This window comes from Artemia franciscana, chromosome 17 (assembly GCF_032884065.1).
Source record: "Artemia franciscana chromosome 17, ASM3288406v1, whole genome shotgun sequence".
In the NCBI taxonomy this organism is placed as follows: Eukaryota; Metazoa; Arthropoda; class Branchiopoda; order Anostraca; family Artemiidae; genus Artemia; species Artemia franciscana.
Genome location: NC_088879.1, coordinates 37,079,208 through 37,099,699, shown reverse-complemented (window position 1 = coordinate 37,099,699; position 20,492 = coordinate 37,079,208). Strand labels below are relative to the sequence as shown.

Here is a 20,492-nt window from a genome sequence, read left to right as displayed (position 1 = left end):
AGGAAAGGCAATTGGAGACCATGGAATCAAATGGGGAGGAAGAGCGCTCCTGGACTTAGATTATGCTGATGATTTAAGCATATTAGATGAAAGTGTAAGCAAAATGAATGATTTTTAGAGGTTTTACGAGTTCAGGGTGCTAAAATAGGCTTGAAAATTAATGTTAAGAAGACTAAGTCACTAAGGTTAGGAATAAGTGAAGATGAACAGGTGACCTTAGGTAACGAAAAGATTGATCAGGTTGGGAGCTTCAGTTACCTTGGTAGTATTATTAGTAAAGATGGTGGGAGCAGTGAAGATGTTAAAAGTAGAATAGCTAAAGCTCAGGGTGTTTTTTCACAGTTAAAAAAAGTTTGGAAGAATAGAAAGATAAGCCTACAAACCAAGATTAGAATATTGGAAGCTACAGTGATGACAGTGGTCAAATATGGCTCTGAAGCATGGACACTCCGAAAAGCAGATGAAAATTTACTAGATGTTTTCCAGAGAAATTGCCTACGGATTGTTCTGGGTACCCGGCTGACTGACCGTATTTCAAACAGTAGGTTGTACGAAAAGTGTGGTTCAATCCCGCTTTCTGGGGCTATAATGAAAGAAAGGTTGAGATGGCTAGGCCACGTTCTACGGATGAAGGATGACAGATTACCGAAGATTGTCCTTTTTGGCCAACCGTCTGGGGCTACACGGAAAGCAGGTCGTCCTTGTCTGGGTTGGGAGGATGTCATAAATAAGGATTTAAAGGAAATGGGAACTTCCTGGGAGGGTGTAAAGAGGGAGGCTTTAAATAGATTAGGTTGGAGGAGGAGCGTGCGTAGCTGTGTTGGCCTCAGGCGGCTTGGTGCTGCAGTGAGTTATTAGTAGTATTAGTAGTAGTAGTGTCAGAAGCTGTAAAAAAAGAAAACGAAGACCTGTGAAAAATAAAGATTTAAAGTTCCATCTCAGTTCAGCTTTATCACGCATTTGTGCAATGTCAATATTTTTTTCCTTCTAAATATCCTTAATAGCCGTAATAGCCTTATATAGGCTATTACGAGTCTTTAAAATAACATATTTTGTTACTTTTCTTACATTAAAATAACAAAATATGTTAAGGCATTAAAAATCACTTTGTGATTTTTCTTTGCCTTAAGCGCATATACATATTTTTAATTACATTTTTTTTGTAATTTGTCTGACTTTGTCCTACCCTTTACATTTTTGAGATCTCGTATGTGTATATTTTTATCAATTAAATTTTTTTCACTTTTTCAAATTTATGTGATTTTCGTGCTTTTCAACTTATTCCGTTGCAAAAGAAAACAAGTTGATAACCAAATTAAATTATATGCATTAGCTAAAAAAAAAAAAATGAAAACTCATATTTGAATTTTAATTTTAGTAACTGGCAAGCCCGTAAGAATTATTTCAGGAGGAAGGAGGGGGTACAGCAGTAAAAAAAAACTACAGAATGGGCGAGTTATACAGAAAATATTTAGAAAAGTCAGAAAATACCTCAAGTCTTCAGGGGGGGATATCAAGTCCTCTTGAGTACGATCCTGATAAGAAAGTGTAATATCTTATTCAGTTCTAGCTCTTGGTATATATAACTACCGTGTACCATGTTTCATATTTAAAATTCAGATGGAGGAGAAGCGCTAGCATCTTATGTGGTCTATCGCTAATAGGATCTGCAGTGAGTTGCTAGTAGTAGTATTAGTATCTAGTTCTTACTCTGTAAGAACTTCTTAAAAGGGTGTAAGGAGAGATGTTTCGATTAGATTGGGATGGAGGAGAATCGTTTGTACCTTTTTCTGTCTATGGCGAATAGGATATGCAGTGAGTTGTTAGTAGTAGTATTAGTATCTAGTTGTTACTCTGTAAGAACTTCTTAAAAGGGTGTAAGGAGAGATGCTTCGATTAGATTGGGATAGAGGAGAATCGTTTGTGCTTTTTTCGGTCATTGGCGAATAGAATGAGGATATCAAAAAAGTCTGCAAAGGGGTGTCATCACACTATTTAAAGTAAATTCTTTTTTGAGTGTTTATAGGAACTGTGTAGAAATTAATTTAGCTCCAAGAGCGAGTGTCATTGGCTATTCACTCTTTAAAATTTGAAAACTATACAGCTCGAGTCGAAAAATACCATGTCGACCATATCGGACAAAGTTTATGGATTTGTGGGCGGTCTGAAAGTACTACCTTACGGTCACTCAGGAGGGGGAAGGGAAGCAGAACTTGCCGGATAGCCCTTTTCATGTTTAAAATAGGCCTTTTAAAGTAAGAAAATGCTTTCTTATTGTGTGAAATAGATTTGTCGTGGAGGTGTCACGTTCCTGACACCTGGACTATAATATTTTCTGTCGTTAGAAACTCATTGTAAACACAGCTCTATTCTAAGAGTTTGGAGTTCTAAACCCATGTCATAACGCAAAATAGCAGTGTAAGATATAAAAAAAAGATTATCTTCTTACGTGTTGCAAGGGAGAAAAAAAAGAGAGGCCTGATTGCTGGTTCGGGCACAAACTTCAGAAAGGGCCTTTTTTCCACCATAATATGCCGACCTAGTTGCAAATTAGAATGAGCTGCACAATACAAAACGAAACATACAATCCAATTCTCGACGTTTAAAGATTTTAATAGAGAAAACGACCTTAGGATTCGACAGATGTCCAAAAATACTTCGACAAAACCGATTTCATCGACTCTTCGAGTAAATTTTCGATATCGGTCTTGGCGAGTAAAATCTAGGTAGTTTTCAACATACGTAGATTTACTTTTTTCCAAATGGAATAGTGTATAATTTTGGTTAGTTGCATTTTGAATGCTTTGATATTCTAAGAAAATTTCAGGCTTATGATCAGGGTCAGGAAGTTCCTCGTCATCTTCTTTGCAAATTTTGCTTGCCTCTTTTCTTGTAATATTCTTTAGAAAAATACTTTCAGAAGTGAATCTCTTTAGGTTACCAATGCAACTGTTAGAAATCGCTGTTAGTTTATCCTTGCTTTTTTGTAATAAATCCGTAGCATTAAAGTAATATAAACTGTTTTGCAAAAAACGTCTGCCAAAATTCATTCTTTTGTCTTCAATATTTCCATTCACCTTTTCCAAATCTTCAAAGGCCATTCCATATGTTAGATGTTTCAGACTTGTCTCACAATACCACTTAATCTTTGAATTGCCTAAACTGTTAGTTGAATTTTGCAATTCGGGGTGTAGATATACTTCGATGGTACTGGTCACTTTTTCACCAAAGTTGGTGACGGCAGCGAATTTGAACAATATTGCTACTATTATGAAGCTTACAATCAATTTCACAAATGTTTGATTAGTTGGTTTCTTGAGTTTTTCTGATTGTGGTTCCTTGACTAAAACTTGCGAGTTGAAAAAGTGGAAATTACGAGTCTCCAGCTTTTGCCTCAATCGATTATCCCAAGATCTAAAATAGGCGCAATAATCAGTCACTACATCATCAGCCATGTGTATTTGTCTTACTATTGCTGTTGTTAGTAGGAAATATTGACTATTACAATAGATATACGTCATGTACAAAAGTGCATAAAGGAATCTATAAAGTGCATAAAGTAAAAAAAATGATTTTATAGCAGTATACAGCAGAAATACTGGGCTATGACGTGTAGTCCATTTCCCCAGTTTAATTCGACATATTCTACATATGTCAGACCCAGATATAAAAATCCATTTCGTCATGCAAGTTCTGTGGACATAACCAATACTTCCTTTACAATCACAAGGGCAGATTAATGGTTCGTCGGTTTCCGACTCGGTACAAATTCGACAAGCCTTTTCATATGACATATTCACCATTACCCTTAATTAAAGATTTGATTCTTTTGATCTCTTGCCGAAAGCATATGAGCATAATTTGTTCAAATACAGTTAGCTTTTTTGTACCAGAGATTCAAAACAACATTTGAATTTTAGGGATAACCAAATTTAGGGATAAGAGATTTTTGCTATTATGCATCAGGCTAAAATATTTAAGTGAGACAGAATAGCTCTTTGAAGCTTATTTTGGAATGGAAATTATAATTTAGATCTTGGTTACAGCAGAAGGCACAACCTGGTAAGGATTAAACAAAGAATGATAATGACAATAACAAGTTGCCATTTAAAAAGACTGACAAATGAGAAAAATTGCCATTTTCAACTGATTTAGGAATCGTTACTATTATCTAAATTAGTCTTAACGATTACTTGGGGAACAAAAAAATGGTTCTTCACAGATTTGTCGCACTTCATTGTCGTTGCATTGTATGTGGCACGCACTATTATGGCCATACATGTGGTCATAACACTACCTGTATTTGACTCTGTGGATGGGTTGTTGTATACAGCCCAGACAGTATTTTTGAGATGGTTTAACCCTATCGTCTGATTATATAGGCAATCTATTATTTTTCTTATGTTATATTTTTTATCCTTCTTCTAAAGCAAGAAAACCCCAATTACCCTCACTTATGAGGAATTTTGCCTTTTTTGCTCATGTTCAATGAAACCCTACTTCTGAAGCGAACTCTATATGACGTCACTGTTATGCATTTTCACGAGGCCTAACATATACATGCAGTCACAGAAGTCATAGCGCTACCTGCCGAAACTTAATTTATTTGTTATTTTTGTTGGTGTCCCTGGCTTAGCTGTCACTATAGCCCTAGAAAACAGGATAGAACTACTCTTTTCATACAGCCTACTGTTTAAAATTTGGTCAGTCAGCTGGGTAACCAGAACAATCCGTAAGCAATTTCTCTAAAAATCATCTAGTAAATATACATCCACTTTTCGAATAGCAGATGCTTCAGAACCATGTTTGACCGCTGTTATCACTGTATTTGCAGTTGAAAAAACTTGTATTTTTTTCTGATCGTTTATAAATAACCCCAGGATACCTTTCTCAATTTCCACGGAAAAATAACCCTCCCCATAGATATATCCTCTGGACAATTCAACCCCAGCAAAAATTTTCCCGGAAAAGTTATCCTTAACATCTCCACGCGAAAAATTGAATTGCTAAAGATAAAAGCAAGACATAAAAAAGAAATTTCCTATAGGAATTCTGGCAAATTCACCCAGTGTAAAATTTCACCCTCTCGGAACTTTTCTCTCCATGGAAAATTCTTCCAGAAGAAAATTTGTGCGCCCCTCCCCCACCCAAAAAATGTATGAACACTTCCCAACATCAAATAAAAAGAAAAAAACAATGGGCAAGTTTAATAACTTAAACACATTTCCTCAAGGGCTGTAGGGGGTCATTTTATCTCCAAAGACATAGTTTTGGGCATTGGTATTGGGCCTTTGAGCTTTGCTGAACAATAATATGTCTCAAAATTTTGATCGGACGATTTTGGGAAAAAAGTGACGTGGGAGGGGGCCTAGCTGCCGTCTATTTTTTTGGGTGGCTTTGAAGGGGCAATAATTTTTTTTTTATTTCCGTTTAGAATAAACCCTCTTCCGACGTTCTAGGCCCACTGGGTCGATAAGATTACTTCTGGGAAAAAACAACAAACAAATAAAATTGCATCGGTGATTTTTCTTCTGGCGAAAATTGCATAATTCCACATTTTTGCAGACATGAGCTTGAAACTTCCAAAGTAGAGGTTCTTTGATACGCTGAATCTGAAAGTGTGATTTACTTTAAAACTCTATGATCCCCCTTTTTTGAAAATCTGGCAAATTTTCAGTCTTGTAGCTTTTGATAGGTAAGACTCAACTTCATGAAACTTATATATTTGGAATCAGCATAATAATTCGATTCCTTTGATATATCTATTTGTATCAAAATTCGGTTTTAGAGTTTTAATTACTATTGAGACGAATCACTTCTTACTTACAGTTGGTTGCCACTAACTGTTCGATTACCCATCAAAATACAAACAGAGATCTTTGAAATAGTGATCGTTTTATCTGTGCTACCAAATGTATGTATTCATAAAACTTTACAGTTTTATGAAATATAATTGAACAAACAGACTAGGTTTTTCAACCAAAGTAAGGAGCAAGTTTATAACTTAAAGCAAATATAAATTACTCTGTATATAAGGTGGACTGTCCTATTCTCAACACCTTGCTCATTAAACAAAAGAATTTTAGTGCTTTGAAAAACCTTTTTTTTTTCTGTATTGAAAAATTTTCTTAAAAAATTTGGAAAAAAGCCAAACTTCACAGTAAAAATTAAGGAGCCAAGGAAAAGACAACCCCCTTCATATAAAGAATAAATTGTTCAAAAAGGCTTCAAATCTGTTCCTTGCTTTCAGTTGGAAAGCTCTTTTTTTATTTCATAAAAAAATTATTTTCCAAATCATACCAAGGCCTAACCAAAAAATAATTTGTGTTAGCGGTCCCTTAAATCCCTGGTTAATTGTTTTTAAAATGTGTAAATTAATGATATTACGTTGATTAGTACCTCCTACGTTTAAATTTGCTATTTTAATGTTGAATAAAATTTTAATATACTTCAAAGACTGGCGATGAATAGTAATTTTTGTGAAAAACCCTTGTTAATGTTGGTACTAAAGAATTTCAGTTGGGTGAAAGGGAAGACTATTGTTTGTATGGATGGAAATTCTGTGTGACTTTTGATCTTATACATAACTGAAGCCATCACAACCTCTAGGAAAAACCTCTCGCTTGAGGAAAAATTATCAATTTTGATTGTAACATCATACTGGCCAAGCTAATTTGAAAGAGGAGGTCATACCAGGTAGGGAAACTGCAAAACCATAATCTTCAAGCGTTATGCCTAAGAAGTTTGCTTCGCTCCCAATACCATCTTTAAACGAGGGAATATCATAAAGGTCCCACTTAATGAACTTTGATGATCTAAAGCCGTATTTCAGGTTTATACGACCACCCTTTCCATAAAACTCTAATGCGCTCCTTGGGATTAACTTACACCCCTTGCCCTGAAGGCTGTCATCTTCAAAGACATAATTACCGGGTTTTTCAACTATGTTGAACAAAATGACTATCTCAAAATTTTGATTAGATATATTGGGCAAAGGGAGGCGGTTGTCCTCCAATCTCTTTCAACCAATGAAAAGGGCGCTATATATTTTAATTTACAATCAATTGAGCTCCTTTGAAGTTTCTACAACTCATTCTATATGTAGTGCCTTGGTCTAAAACCAATTAAGGGGGGTAGCTGCTTCCATCCACTTTGATATTTAAAAAGGGCACTAAAACTACTGATTACCTGTTCAATGAGCCCCCAGTGAAGTTATACGACTACGATTTCTATGAAAAGCCTTGTATGCCCCACGGGTATAACTAAAAACCTTGCCCTGAAGGCTCTACGGGGGGGGTCATTCTCAAAGACATTATTTTCAGACCTTTCAACTACGATGAACAAAACAACTATCTCAAAATTGAATTGGCTGTGTTTGGGGAAATTATGGGTGTGAGGATGTTTACCCTCCAATCTTTTTCGACTATTAAAACTGACATTAGAACTTGCAATTTCAAATCGAATGAGTCACTTTTGAAGTTTCTAAGACAACTTCTTCTATAGACAGTGCTCTGGGCTAAAAAAAAAAATTAGAAATAACGCATTGAGCCAACACCGCTCCTTACTTAATCAGCGCTATTGCCCTTCCTATGAAATAACCAAGAGTTAGCTTGATGGTACTAGTTTTTTCAAACATCTTTCAAAAATTATCAAAAAGTTTTTCTCTAACAGGAGTCCCCCACTACACTTCCTGGCCGAAGGGCCGCAAAACGGAGATCAGCATCGCTGGTTTAGACTTTAAGGATCTAGTGCCATCATTCTTACTTACTTACTCAAAAATCACAGTCCGTGAAAAAAAAAACAGCCACAAAGCTTGGAGCATTGCAAAGAGCCGTATAACACTAGATGGCATTTGTGATGTTTTGTTGTCAATGGATGTGGTGGTTTCTACCCTTGCAAGTTAGGCATACTCTTTTGTCGGCACCATAATAATTGTTAAAGGTAGTGACAGAGCTCCATTCCAATTTATGATTGCGCCTGTGAGTCTTACGAAGACACTAACCCCCTGACCAGGTACCCTTTGATGTAAGTATAACATTAATATTTCTTAAAACCTTGAGCCCCTGATATCTTAAATATTCCCCAGTCGAATGCAAAAGATATGATTATATTCGGCGAAAAAGCTTTATTTCAAATATCAATCGAATATAATAAATAGAGAAAAAAGGAGAAATAGCAATGTTTAAGAGACCTGAAATTCATAATACAGCATAACTATTGAACGACAGATACATAATGTGGGTAATGAAAAGACACAAAAAGATTTACAAATAAAAAAATAAATTATACAACATGGCGCTAAGTTTCTAACATGCCAAAATTTGGCATATTGCCAGGTAAAAATAATCGTTATCTACATGAAGATTTCCAATTCTGCTCTCTTTCTAGCCCAATATTATTATAACGTGAGTTTGTAGCCGCTTGACTTTTATTCCGGTAAAAGAAGAGTAATTACAGAAAAGAGTAAAAGAAGATTAAAATAGAGAGGAAAAATGAAAAACAGAGTTTTTGAAATGAAAAGACAGCGAGGAAGGTGCGCAATAGGCTATTGGGCAGGGGATTGCATCTTCCCCTCCCAAACCTCAATATGACCCATCCATATATCGCAGTTTGTCCCCCCCCCCTCGCAAGCTGGTATTTAGTTTTTCCAAAAATCTTGTCAAAACAAAGAAAAGGCTGCGGAATTCAAGCATCCACAGAAAAGATTCAGTTTTCTTTAACATTTCTTTACATTTTCCATTATTATATCACTGTCATTTTCACTTTTTTGAGAGAAGTGGCTCCCCCCCCCCTCCTCCCAGGAATTTGAAGCCAATAAGAGTGGCTTCAATGTAGTTTAAAGACTTATAGTTCGCTGTCTTACTAAAAGTTCTACAAGTTTTTTTATATTAAAGATTCTTTGATTCTGGAATTAATGATGCGATTCTGTCGACAAATTTGCAGAAAGAGATTGCACAGTTAGATTATGGTACTTTAGCGTTAGATTCATTAGCTCTACATTTACCAAGTCATATCTTTAACCAATATAATTATGTTACAATTAATTAATTATAATTTTAATAATCATAATTATATAAAATTATAGATAAATAATTTAAAATAATTATAATTAATTAATAATTGACTATATCAGTGAAGAAGAAGTATTTGTAAACCTCTTCTAAAATCTCCCTTATAAATCCATTGCAACCACTTCAAAGTTACTTACAATTCTAGTTGAGAACCTCTAATTTAGATTAATGTCATATAATGATAAATTCTTAAGTAATAAAATAGATTTCAAAAGAATCAGTTGGCTTATTAGCAATAATTGGCAATCCTAAGCCACGAAACGTCTTGAAAAACTTTAAATTATGTGTCAAAAAGAAGATAAAAAAAGAAATAAAAATTCATTAATATTAAATTTTAAGGAAATATAAGAAATGCCACTTTTCCGCTTAAAAGGTTATATTTTTTTAACATTTAAAGGTTAATCCTCAATACAAATTTTGGTACTTGTATGATATAACCCTTACTAGTCAAAAAGTGAAGTTAGGTTAATCCAAGTAGAATATACCTTAGTGTGATGAAAATATAATACTTTAGAAACAAATTTAGAAAACAAATGTTATGATAAATTCTATAGATATTAATTACAATTATTCTGATATAGTGAAGCAAAAATTGTTTTCTGACTCCAAACTGTCCAAATAATTTACCCCACCCCCAAAGAATACCTGATAAAAGATCAAAATCTGATTACTTTTCTGGTCGAAAACAACCAATGTCATCTAGCATTGCCTATCAAAAGCACAAGATTAATTACAAGCCAGAATAAAATTTTACTTGAATTTTCCTATATTATTTTGTCTTTATCTTTACATCGGCCCAACATTAATGCATTTATTTTCTGAAAAGACATAATTAAGCTGAAAATATATGATTGGTATGTTTATCTAGATTCTTATTGTAATTTTTTTTTTCCTGTACTTTGGTACAGTAGCTTTAACTGGTAACTATTTTATAATCAATAAGAATTTGTGTAAAAATAATTTCCATTTCCGAAAAAAAAAATCAGAACCTGAAAAAATATGGGCTTTAAAATCAAAAGTGGCACAATAAGATTTTGATTTCCATCACACCTATTGTAAAATTCCTATGTTGCCTCTCTTTTGTTTTTCAGAACTCTTTGGATTATATCAATTTATTTATTTTATTTTTTGTGCAAGGAAGACAAAGATTTAAAATAAAAAGATGGCAAACATACAATCAAAAGGCAACTTGAAGTTGATAAAACGCAAAACATTCCAAAAATTCAAGCAACACCAAAAAGAAGATAAGGTATCGATTAACTTTTTTTTTAGTTCTTTTAAAAATTTTTTAGTAGTTTTTTTTTTAACTGATTTCATTTCTTAAGTTTCTTAATATCTGAACAAAGTTTAGGGAATACAATTCAAACTATTCAAACAATAAAAATTATTTTAATGACAGCGATTAAGAGACGGTTAGTACGTGAAATTTTGATTGAGGAGGAGGGGCACTGTTTCGATTTCCCCAAGTGCATACACTTTTACCACGGAGTTTTGATATTCTATGGGTTAGATAGGTCCTTTGGCAATTCTTAGCGGCTCATATTGCGACTTACCCATTTTGAGGATTGAGCTACTTCAAACAAATAGGCGAGCAGATCAGAAATGTGCTTGTTTTGTTCCAGTGTCTTTTTTTTTATTGTATGTGTTTCATATAAGTGTTTTATTCTCATTTTGCATGGCCCGACAAGGCAAGACAAGCTTCTTGGGCTTAGCAACCATTTTCCGTTTGTAATATTTTCATTAGTATTAATAAAATGAATAATTGATTGAAACTTGTGGGCTATGCTAATATGAATCATTTGGTTACTTGCTTTATTTTGAAAGAGGTTTGACTAAGTGGGCAAAGTAAAAGTAAGCAATGGCAAATGCTGAAAGTAAATGTTTCATTATTTATTTTCAGTAAAGGCTGAAAACAGGACAGGAAAATTAAAACAAGGCGAGATACGGACCTCCCATCATTATTAGCAAAAAAACTGAAATGGAGGAGGTTCATATCATTTGTGGCTTCCCTAAACTGAGTCGATAAAGGAGATTCAGGATTTTCGATGAATTATTATTAATTTGTTTATTAATGTAGATTATATTAATAATTTATTATATCTAACATTAATTATTATCATTAATTTATTGCTATTCTTTACATATAATTATTCTCATTACTAATTTTTTGTTAATATTCATCAATTATTATCATAAGTGATGTTTTATTTATAAGCATCAGAAGAACAGAACATAGAGCAAGAACTGAAAAAGATATTACACTTTCTAATCAGAAACCTGCTCAAGAGGACTTGATATCCTCCTCACCCCCTGAAAACCTGAGGTATTTTCGGACTTTTCTAATATTTTCTTTCTAACTCACCCATTTAGAAGTTTTTTTTTATTGCTGTACCCTCTCTTTCCTCCTAAAATAATTCTTGTGGGCAAACCATTTACTAAAATTAATTTTCAAATTTGAGTTTTCATTATCGTCTTTTTTTAGCTAATTCAAATAATTTGATTTAGTAACTAACTTGTCTTCTTTTGCAATGGAATAAGTTGAAAAGCAAGAAAGTCACATTAATTTGAAAAAGCAAGCAACAATTTAATGGATATAAACATACGATATCTGAAAAATGTAAAGGGCAGGACAAACTTTATTCAAATTTTATTGTAAAGGGCAGGACAAATTTAGTCGAACAAATTTTAAAGCAGATAGAAAAAAAAATAAAAAAAAAAACGTAATTTAAAACCTGTATATGCGCTTAAAGTAAAAAAATCACAAAGTGAAATATATGTGGTTTTAAAGGCTAACAATGACCTATATAAGAAAAAAGGGAAAAAAAAATAATAACATTGCACAAACGTACGATAAAACTGAATTGAGATCGAACTTAATTTTTTTTTCACAGTTTGTCGTTTTTTTTTTTATTTGCAGCTTCTTACAATCCCAAGTCATCTGACAAAACCGGTTTTTCTGTAGTATAGTTCTCGTATTTAGTTAACACCAAATCTTGTGGCTTTCTTTTGGGAACACAGTTTATAGTAATATCACTAGGAGAGCTTTCATTTTCCTTCCTTAATTTTAAATTGAGTCTCATCTGAATCACTATCCTTCCCCTCCTTGAGATAAGCAGGGTTTACCCATTGCGGGGCAGTAGATTTTCTGTTTCTTCTTGATGAACCAGAACACAACCCTTCACAACCGGGGTATCTTTGCGAGATTCTACTGGCAAGCCAGGAGCGCTAATATCACTATGCCAGTCACCTTCAGAGCCTTGACTGGGAGATTCTGGCTTATGGCTGCCTGTCCGAAGATCCAAGCCCGGTGCAGCCGACTGTATATTATCTAGCAAATTCAGCATTTCTGGAGAATAACCAGCACCGTAAAATGGTGTTTGAAATGGCGTAATCACTGGAGTTTTCGGTAAATCATGTTGATTCTGGAGTTCAAATAGTCGTTGACTTAACTGCATACGATAGCGAAGTGCTTCAAACTCTGGAGTTGGCTGTGGAAAGGGATTAAATGCAGTACCTGGAGTAAGGACCGACTCCTCCTGCATGTGCTTCAGCTTTTGACTACTAAAAGAATTCATAACAGATTTGGAAGGTAGATTAAGTTCTTTGGATAAAGTGTCTATTCTTCCTTGACTGGAATAGGGATCCATATTATAAGCCATTTAGAGAGCTTCTTTTTGTTCATATGACAGCTTCAGCTTACGATCCAAGGACTCTTCGTCTGATACTTCACTTTCATAACTGTCATCTGCTAAGTTGGGGGGGGGGGTCACCATCATTCACCCCGTCCCTTTGTCTCCTTTGGCTCAAATCTTCCCGCTCAGCTGAAAAGGTAAAAGTGTCAGAAATACCTGTAGATATAATTAATAAGCGGTAAGAAATCTGCCAATAATACAGTTTTTTAAAGAGATGTGGACATGGTTAAAATTCATTGTAAGTAAAAATTGTTTTACTCATTCTAGCTATATTTGGCGTTTTTTTTTTAAATTAATGACTAACCAAATACCTAATGCAGCCAGGGATTTATAAGATGAGGAGTTTTAGTGCCCCCTTTTGGGAACACTTTGGTCATGGGGTCTTTTGGGAAGTAGAGGTTAAAATTTAAGGAAATGTTGCTGAAAATGAAAATGATATCTTTGAGAATGATACCCCCCCCCACCACAACTTTCAGTGCAAGGCTTATAAGTTATGCCTAGGGGGTGCATAAAGTTCTTATAGATATTGTAGTCGTATAAACTTCGAAGAGGGTTCATAGGACTGGTAATCAGGAGTTCTAGAACCTTTTTTTTAATATTAAAGTGATCGGAAACAGCTAACCCCTTTTTTAAATAAATTATTATTATACTTTACAATAATAAATAATAATAATCATAAATCACTAATACATTATAATAAACAATGAAGAATAATAATAAATTAATAATAGATCGATAATTTACATCTTTTTTATTGTCTCAACTAAGAGAATCCACAAATAATAATAACCTCCTCCATTTTAGATTCTGTTCCTAATAATGATTAATAATTAAAATGAAATTTGTATATTTTTTTTTTTTTGGCTAAATGGCTTTCTCATAGTTTTGATCGAATGATTTTGCTGCCATCCAATTTTTGGCTACTTAAAAAGGCAACTAGAACTTTTAATTTTTTACGAATGTTTTTATTGGTAAAAGATATACGTAAGTCGTCCCCAAAGACATAGTTATAAGGTTTTTATTCGACTATGCTGAATAAAATGACTATCTCAGAATTTTGATCCGTTGACTTTGGGAAAATAATTAGCGTGGGAGGGGGCCTAAGTGCCCTCCGATTTTTTGGGTAACATAAAAATGGCACTATAAGGTTTCATTTCCGCTAGAATGAGCCCTCTCGCAACATTCTAGAACCATTGGGTCGATACTATCACCCCTGGAAAAAACAAAAAACAAATAAACACCCGTCCGTGACCTGCCTTCTGGCAAAAAATACAAAATTCCATATTTTTCTAGATAGGAGCTTGAAACTTCTACAATAGGGTTTTCTGCTGGACTGAATCTGATGGTGTGATTTTCGTTAAGATTCTATGATGGGTAAGACTAAACTTGATGAAACGTATATATTTGAAATCAGCATTAAAGCGTGACTCTTTTGATGTAGCTATTGGTATTAAAATTTCATTTTTTTTTAGTTTTGGTTACTATTGAGCCGGGTCGCTCCTTACTACAGTTCGTTGCATTGCAAATTTCAAATTGATTGCAAATTTCAATCGCTCAACCATATTATTAATGCTAAAAAAAAACTATTACAAACGTAAATCGGTTACTAGGCTCAAGTAGGCTAGTAATGTTAGATAGTGATAAATTGTTGCTATAATTTACAATAATAAATAATGATAATAACAAGTCTCCTTTATTGACTCAGTTAAGGGAATCTACAAACAATAATAACCTCCTCCACTTTAGATTCTGTTTCTAATATTGATTGGGGGTCCGTGTCTCACCTTTTTTTGGACATCCAAGAACAAGGTATTGGGGAGCGGACGAGCCTTCATATACAAGTAAAGAAATTGAAAGACCTTATTCTAATTCTGGGGTATATATGATAAATTCTGTGGCGTTTTACAAACGAAAAGAAAATAAGCATTTTCAATAAAAAAAATTTCAACACCAGAAACAAATATTAAAAGTGCTCTGAGACTTGTTATAAATAAGCTTATCTTATGTACAAAAAATTTGTATAGATAAACTAATTAATCGTTAATTAGGCTCCGTTGAAAATGGCATCATTACAAGACTTTATTTCTGCTTGTCTTAATAAATAATAAAACAAAAAGATTTTGACATTTTTCCAAACGTAAAATGTAATTACTGATTTTTTTTTTTAGTTTTCCTTTTTTTTTGTTTTTTAGTTTTTTTTAGCTTAGTTTTTTCTTCTTTTTTTTTAGTTTTTTTTTGTAGAAGATAGAGTAACAGACACAATACATTTTTATATATAAAATAATATATAATATATAGATTATGTCTTATTTGATAGACTCTGCTGTCTGTCTGAATCTCTGGAGTTAATTCTTTACCATATGTACGTCTTTATGTAGAATACTTCGGAGAATGAATTTATTATTCATTATTCATTAGTTAGAATGAATAAATTCATTAGCTAGAATGAATTTATTATAAAGTGGTCGCGAAGGGATTAAAATAGAATTTAGTGCCATGTCAAGTTTTCTAATAAAAAGCGCGATAATAGTGAAGGAGACGGGTTCTTTTGAAGAAAACATGAGAAAGAAATGACGCCATTTGATTCCCTATTACTCTTTTTCCAAAATGTCATATTTGTTCTGTTATAAAAGCAAATCTTCTCTCCCCCCCCCCCTCGTAATAGTCCATATGGCTCACTGGTTTATACAAAACTACATAAAACACTATCAATAAAATTCATAGTATATTGTATGCAACAGGTTTCTAAAAATCAGACTTGAATCTTTTCTCAACGCCCTGCTCTTTACGCTAAAGTTTTTTATTGTTTAATTAAGTAGAATTAAGAAAAAGAGTCAAACTTTAGCGTATAGAGCGGGACGTTGAGAAGGGAACAGCCCCTTTCATACACGGAGTAAATCAAAACCCATTATTTAAGAGTCTTTACGCTAAAGCTTTTGATTGTTTTAAAAAGCATAATTGTGGCAAAGAGTCAAACTTTAGCCTTAAGAGCGAGAGATTGCGGAGGGGACAACCCACTTCATATACGGAGCAATTTCTGTTCGTTTTAAGTTTTAATGTCGCTCCTTACTTTCAGTTGATGAAACTTATATATTTAAAATTAACATTAAAATGCGATTCTTTTGATGTAGCTATTGATATCAAAATTCATTTTTTAGAGTTTTGGTTACTATTGAGCCGGGTCGCTCCTTACTACAGTTCGTTACCACGAACTATTTGATGAAGTGCCAATGATTAAAGGTATTTGATCACTTTGCGGAAGCAAGAAAAACCATTTTTTTTTTTTAAAGGAAGCAATGAGCAAAAACCCTGGATAAAAGGAATTGGTATTTGTAATGGCAAGAGTAGCATAGAAAACAAACTTTTAGAACTCTATTATTTAGAATTTTCAGGGATTGATTTACATAGAAAATTGAAAGAACGTGGTTTTAATGTATCAAAAGCTAAAATCAAAGAAGTATTGCAGAATTGGTGATTTGGTTAGATTAAATAAAATTAATGGTGTTTTTTATAAAGATTACCTACCAAATTATACAACTGAAGTGTTTCAATAGCCGGAGTGAAAAATACAACCCCTAAAACGCATAAACTGTCAGATAAAACTAATCAGCTCATTATTGGTGGTTTTTACGAAAAAGAACTTTGGAAAGTTATTCAGTAAAAACTTTTATTATAGAAATAGATCCTATAAAGTTGAATAAATAATTAGCAAAGCACGAAATATAACGAGTAAAAACAAAAATACAGAACAAAGAAACATAAGGTTCAAAGATAAACGGCAACAAGAAATAAACTAAACAAGAGCCAAGAGCTCATATGGTACATCTGACGAGGCAAGAAGAGCTAAGAGCCAAGAGCTCATATGGTATGAGCTCTAACAAAATTCTAAGAATCAATAGATTGATTTAAAAGGAAAATCAGAGGCTTAATGCCGGTCTGGATTTAAAAGAAGAGCTCCGAGTCATGATAGCCTTCTAAATATCAAAATTCATTAAGATCCGATCACCCACTCGTAAGTTATAAATACATAATTTTTTTCTAATTTTTCCTCTCCCTTTAGCCCCCCAGATGGTCGAATCTGGGAAAATGACTTTATAAAGTCAATTTGTGCAGCTTCCTGACACGCCAACCAATTTTCATCGTCCTGGCACGTCCAGTAGTACCAAACTCGCCAAATCACTGAACCCCTCCCCCAAAGAGAGCGAATCCAGTACTTTTACGTCAATCACGTTTCAACGACATTTACTTATTCTATCCACCAAGCTTCATCCCGATTCCTCCACTCCAAGTGTTTTCCAAGATTTCCCCCTCCAACTCCCCCCAATGTCGAAAGATCTGGTCGGGATTTGAAATAAGAGCTCTGAGACATGAATTCCTTCTAAATATAAAATTTCATTAATATCCGGTCTCCTATTCGTAGCATAAAAATACACGAATTTTTACGTTTTCCAAGAATTCCGGTTTCCCCCTCCAACTTCCCCCAATGTCAAAGGATCTGGTCAGAATTTAAAATTAGAGTTTTCAAGCACAATATCCATCTAAATATCAAATTTTATTCAGATGTGGTCACCCTTTCATAAGTTACAAATACCTCATTTTTCCAAATTACCCCCCCCCCCCAACTCCACCAAAGAGAGCAAATCCGGTGCGGTTATGTCAGTCACGTATCTTAAACAGGTTTTTATTCTTCCCATTCAGTTTCATCCTGATTTCTCCGCTTTAAGTCCCATTCAGTTTCATCCTGATATCTCCGCTTTAAGTATTTTCTAAGATAGTCCCCCCCCAACTGCCCCCCCCCCCTAATGAAACTGGATCCGTTTGAGATTTACAATATGAGATCTGAGTTACGAGGTCCTTCTAAATATGAAGTTTCATGAAGATCTGATAACTCCCTCGTAAGTTAAAAATACGTCATTTTTTCTAATTTTTCAGAATCACCCCCCCCAAATAGAGCGAATCCGTTCCAATTATGTAAATCACGTATCTAAGACTTCTGCTTATTTTTCTCACCAAATTTCATCCCGATCCCTCCAATCTAAGCGTTTTTCATGATTTTTGGTTCCCCCATTCCCCCCAATGTCACCAGATCCGGTCGGGATTTAAAATAGGAGCTTTAAGACACGATATCTTTCTAAATATCAAATTTTATTTATATCCGACCACTCGTCCGTAAGTTAGAAATACCTCATTTTTTCTAACTTTTCTACCCCCCCCCCCCAACTACGCCAAGAGAACAGATCCGTTCCAGTTATGTCAATAATGTATTTAGGACTTGTGCTTATTTTTCCCACCAAGTTTCATCCCGTTCCCTCCACTCTAAGTGTTTTCCAAGATTTCAGGTTTTCCCCTCCGAACTCCCCCCCCAATTTCACCAGATTTGGTCGGGATTTAAAATAACAGCTCTGAGACACGATATCCTTCCAAGCATCAAATTTCATTAAGATCTGATCAACCCTTCGTAAGTTAAAAAAAATTATTTTTTCCATTTCTTTCCGAATTGACGGGCCCCCCACTCCCCCCCAGATGGTCAAATCGGGAAAAAGACTATTTCTAATTTAACTTGGGCCGGTCCCTGATATGCCAGCCAAATTTCATTGTTCTAGCTTACTGGGAAATTTCTAAAGTAGTAAAATCGTGATCGACACACCGTTAGCCAGACCGACAGACCGACAGAATTTACGATTGCTATATGTCATTTGGTTAATATCAAGTGCCATAAAACAAAGGTGAAGAACCAAGAAATGTACGGCTAAAGATATGCCACTCTGAGAACTAGTAAATATCTGGTGAAAAGATAAGCAGCAGTGGGATTTAAAAGCTATTAAATAAAAAAAACAAGTTTATTAAATGAAAGTAAGGAGCAAAATTAAAACTTAAAACGAACAGAAATAACTCCGTATATGAAAGGGGTTTTTCATTCTCAACGCCCCACTCTTCACGCTAAAGTTTGACTCTTTCTCTTAACTCTACACTTTAAAACAGTAAAAAAAACTTTAGCGTAAAGAGCGGGGCGTTGAGAATGAAAAGTCCCTTTCATATACGGAGTAATTTCTGTTCGTTTTAAGTTTTAATGTCGCTTCTCACTCAGTGGCACCATTTCAGAAAACCTTAGGGGGGGGGCAAAAATCGATTTTGGGCCCCCATCCAGCCTTAAAAATTTTATAATTTTCGAACATGCCTTTAGGTACCGTACTACCTTTGGGGTTCGCATTTTGCAGCTTATTTAGGGACCAAAAACAGTACCAAAATAGAACGTTTACTGTATAAGTCAGAAACTTACGTACAGTTACTTCAGCAATGGATATCTCCTTTGCTTCATTTTTGCGAAGTCGTCGACAAGCTTCTCAAAATTGAGCTCCTTCACTGCAGCTTTCTCAGAGAATATAAGCAGCAAATGCGAAAGTCGATCGTTTTCCATCGTTGTCCGGAGGTAGTCCTTCACAAACGTCAACACAGAGAAAAAACGTTCATTTGAGCACGTTGTGAGTGGGAGTGTGAGGACTACCCTGACGACCTTAAGAAGCTCAGAATAAGCTTCTTTCAATCCTCCGAGGCGTTCAAAGACATCTAAAGCGTTTGCCGGTTTCTGTGGAAGCTGCGACACAAATGCACGAGCTATTAAGGCTTGACACTTCAGCTGCATAGTATCGATTCCCGCCTGATCGAAGTATGTCGCGATCACAAGAAGTAAATCTGAGTCCATAAAATCTTTGGATTTGGGGTTAAGGCAACGTGTGGCTTCTAGCACTGGCAGCTGGACAGAAAAACGCTCTTCAAACTCATTTAACACTCTGTCCAAAACCTCGTAGAACTCTCTCCGCATTTTGTCTTCCGTTGTTGTGCTTTCGGAATCAATGTTGTGCTTTCCAATTGTTGTTGTCGTCAAATAGTCTCTTAGTCTTCCAGATATCTTCTGAACTCGTTTTGATTTAACAGGTATGGCTGAAGAGAGAGCACTTGTTTCCGACAGATCAGCTCCGACATTAATGGCCATCTCTTTAGACTTGCCGTATAGGACACGAAAATACTCGTCATCACGCATTTTCCTCAGTTCGTTCTTTGCTGCACTGATTAAAGTGCAAGCTTCTGAGATGACCAGATCTGCTGTCTGTAGTTGTTCAGAAAGAGGGTTTATCACTGCAAGAACTACATGAATGACATGCAAACTGAATATGAAGGGAAACGACTCTAGCTGGTTCTTAAGGCCCGTAGCTTCTGCCGCTGCCTCCCTGTCAGAAGATTCTTGAACTACTGACAGAACTGCGAGTATGCAGTCATATCTAACCAGGATTTTAGCCACTGATCTATACCAGTAAGACCAACGTGTCACTACTATCCTTTCAAGCGTTAGCACAGGCACATTGGCAGTTTTCTGGGTTTCGACGAACAACTGGTATCGAGTGTTGCTGTTGGAGACGAAACTGTAAACTGTTTGCAAAACTGAAAATACTGATGAAATTCTTTGTATTTTCTGCATACAATCGCCAATGACAAGGTTAAGTCTATGGGAATGACAGTGTGTGTACACCACTTGTGGTGCTTTTTCCCGGAGATGGGCCTGTACTCCTGAAAAGTGTCCGCTCATTACACTGGCCCCGTCATGGCACTGTCCAACACACTTTGACCAGTCAAGGCCGATACCCTTTATTTCGTTGTAAATGAAGTCGGCCAAACTCTCAGCGTCAACCTTGCGCATGTGGTAGCAACCTATGGCCCTTTCTTTGATTTT

At 35.0% G+C, this 20,492-nt stretch overlaps 1 protein-coding gene across 1 annotated transcript; it reads right to left on the bottom strand.

Moving 5' to 3' along the window:
- Nucleotides 1–19,049: 19,049 nt before the first annotated feature.
- LOC136037566 (uncharacterized) lies at nt 19,050–20,459 on the bottom strand. The gene has a single exon (XM_065720288.1). The coding sequence runs from the start codon at nt 20,457–20,459 to the stop codon at nt 19,050–19,052; it is 1,410 nt and encodes a 469-aa protein (XP_065576360.1).
- Between the last annotated feature and the right edge of the window lie 33 nt (nt 20,460–20,492).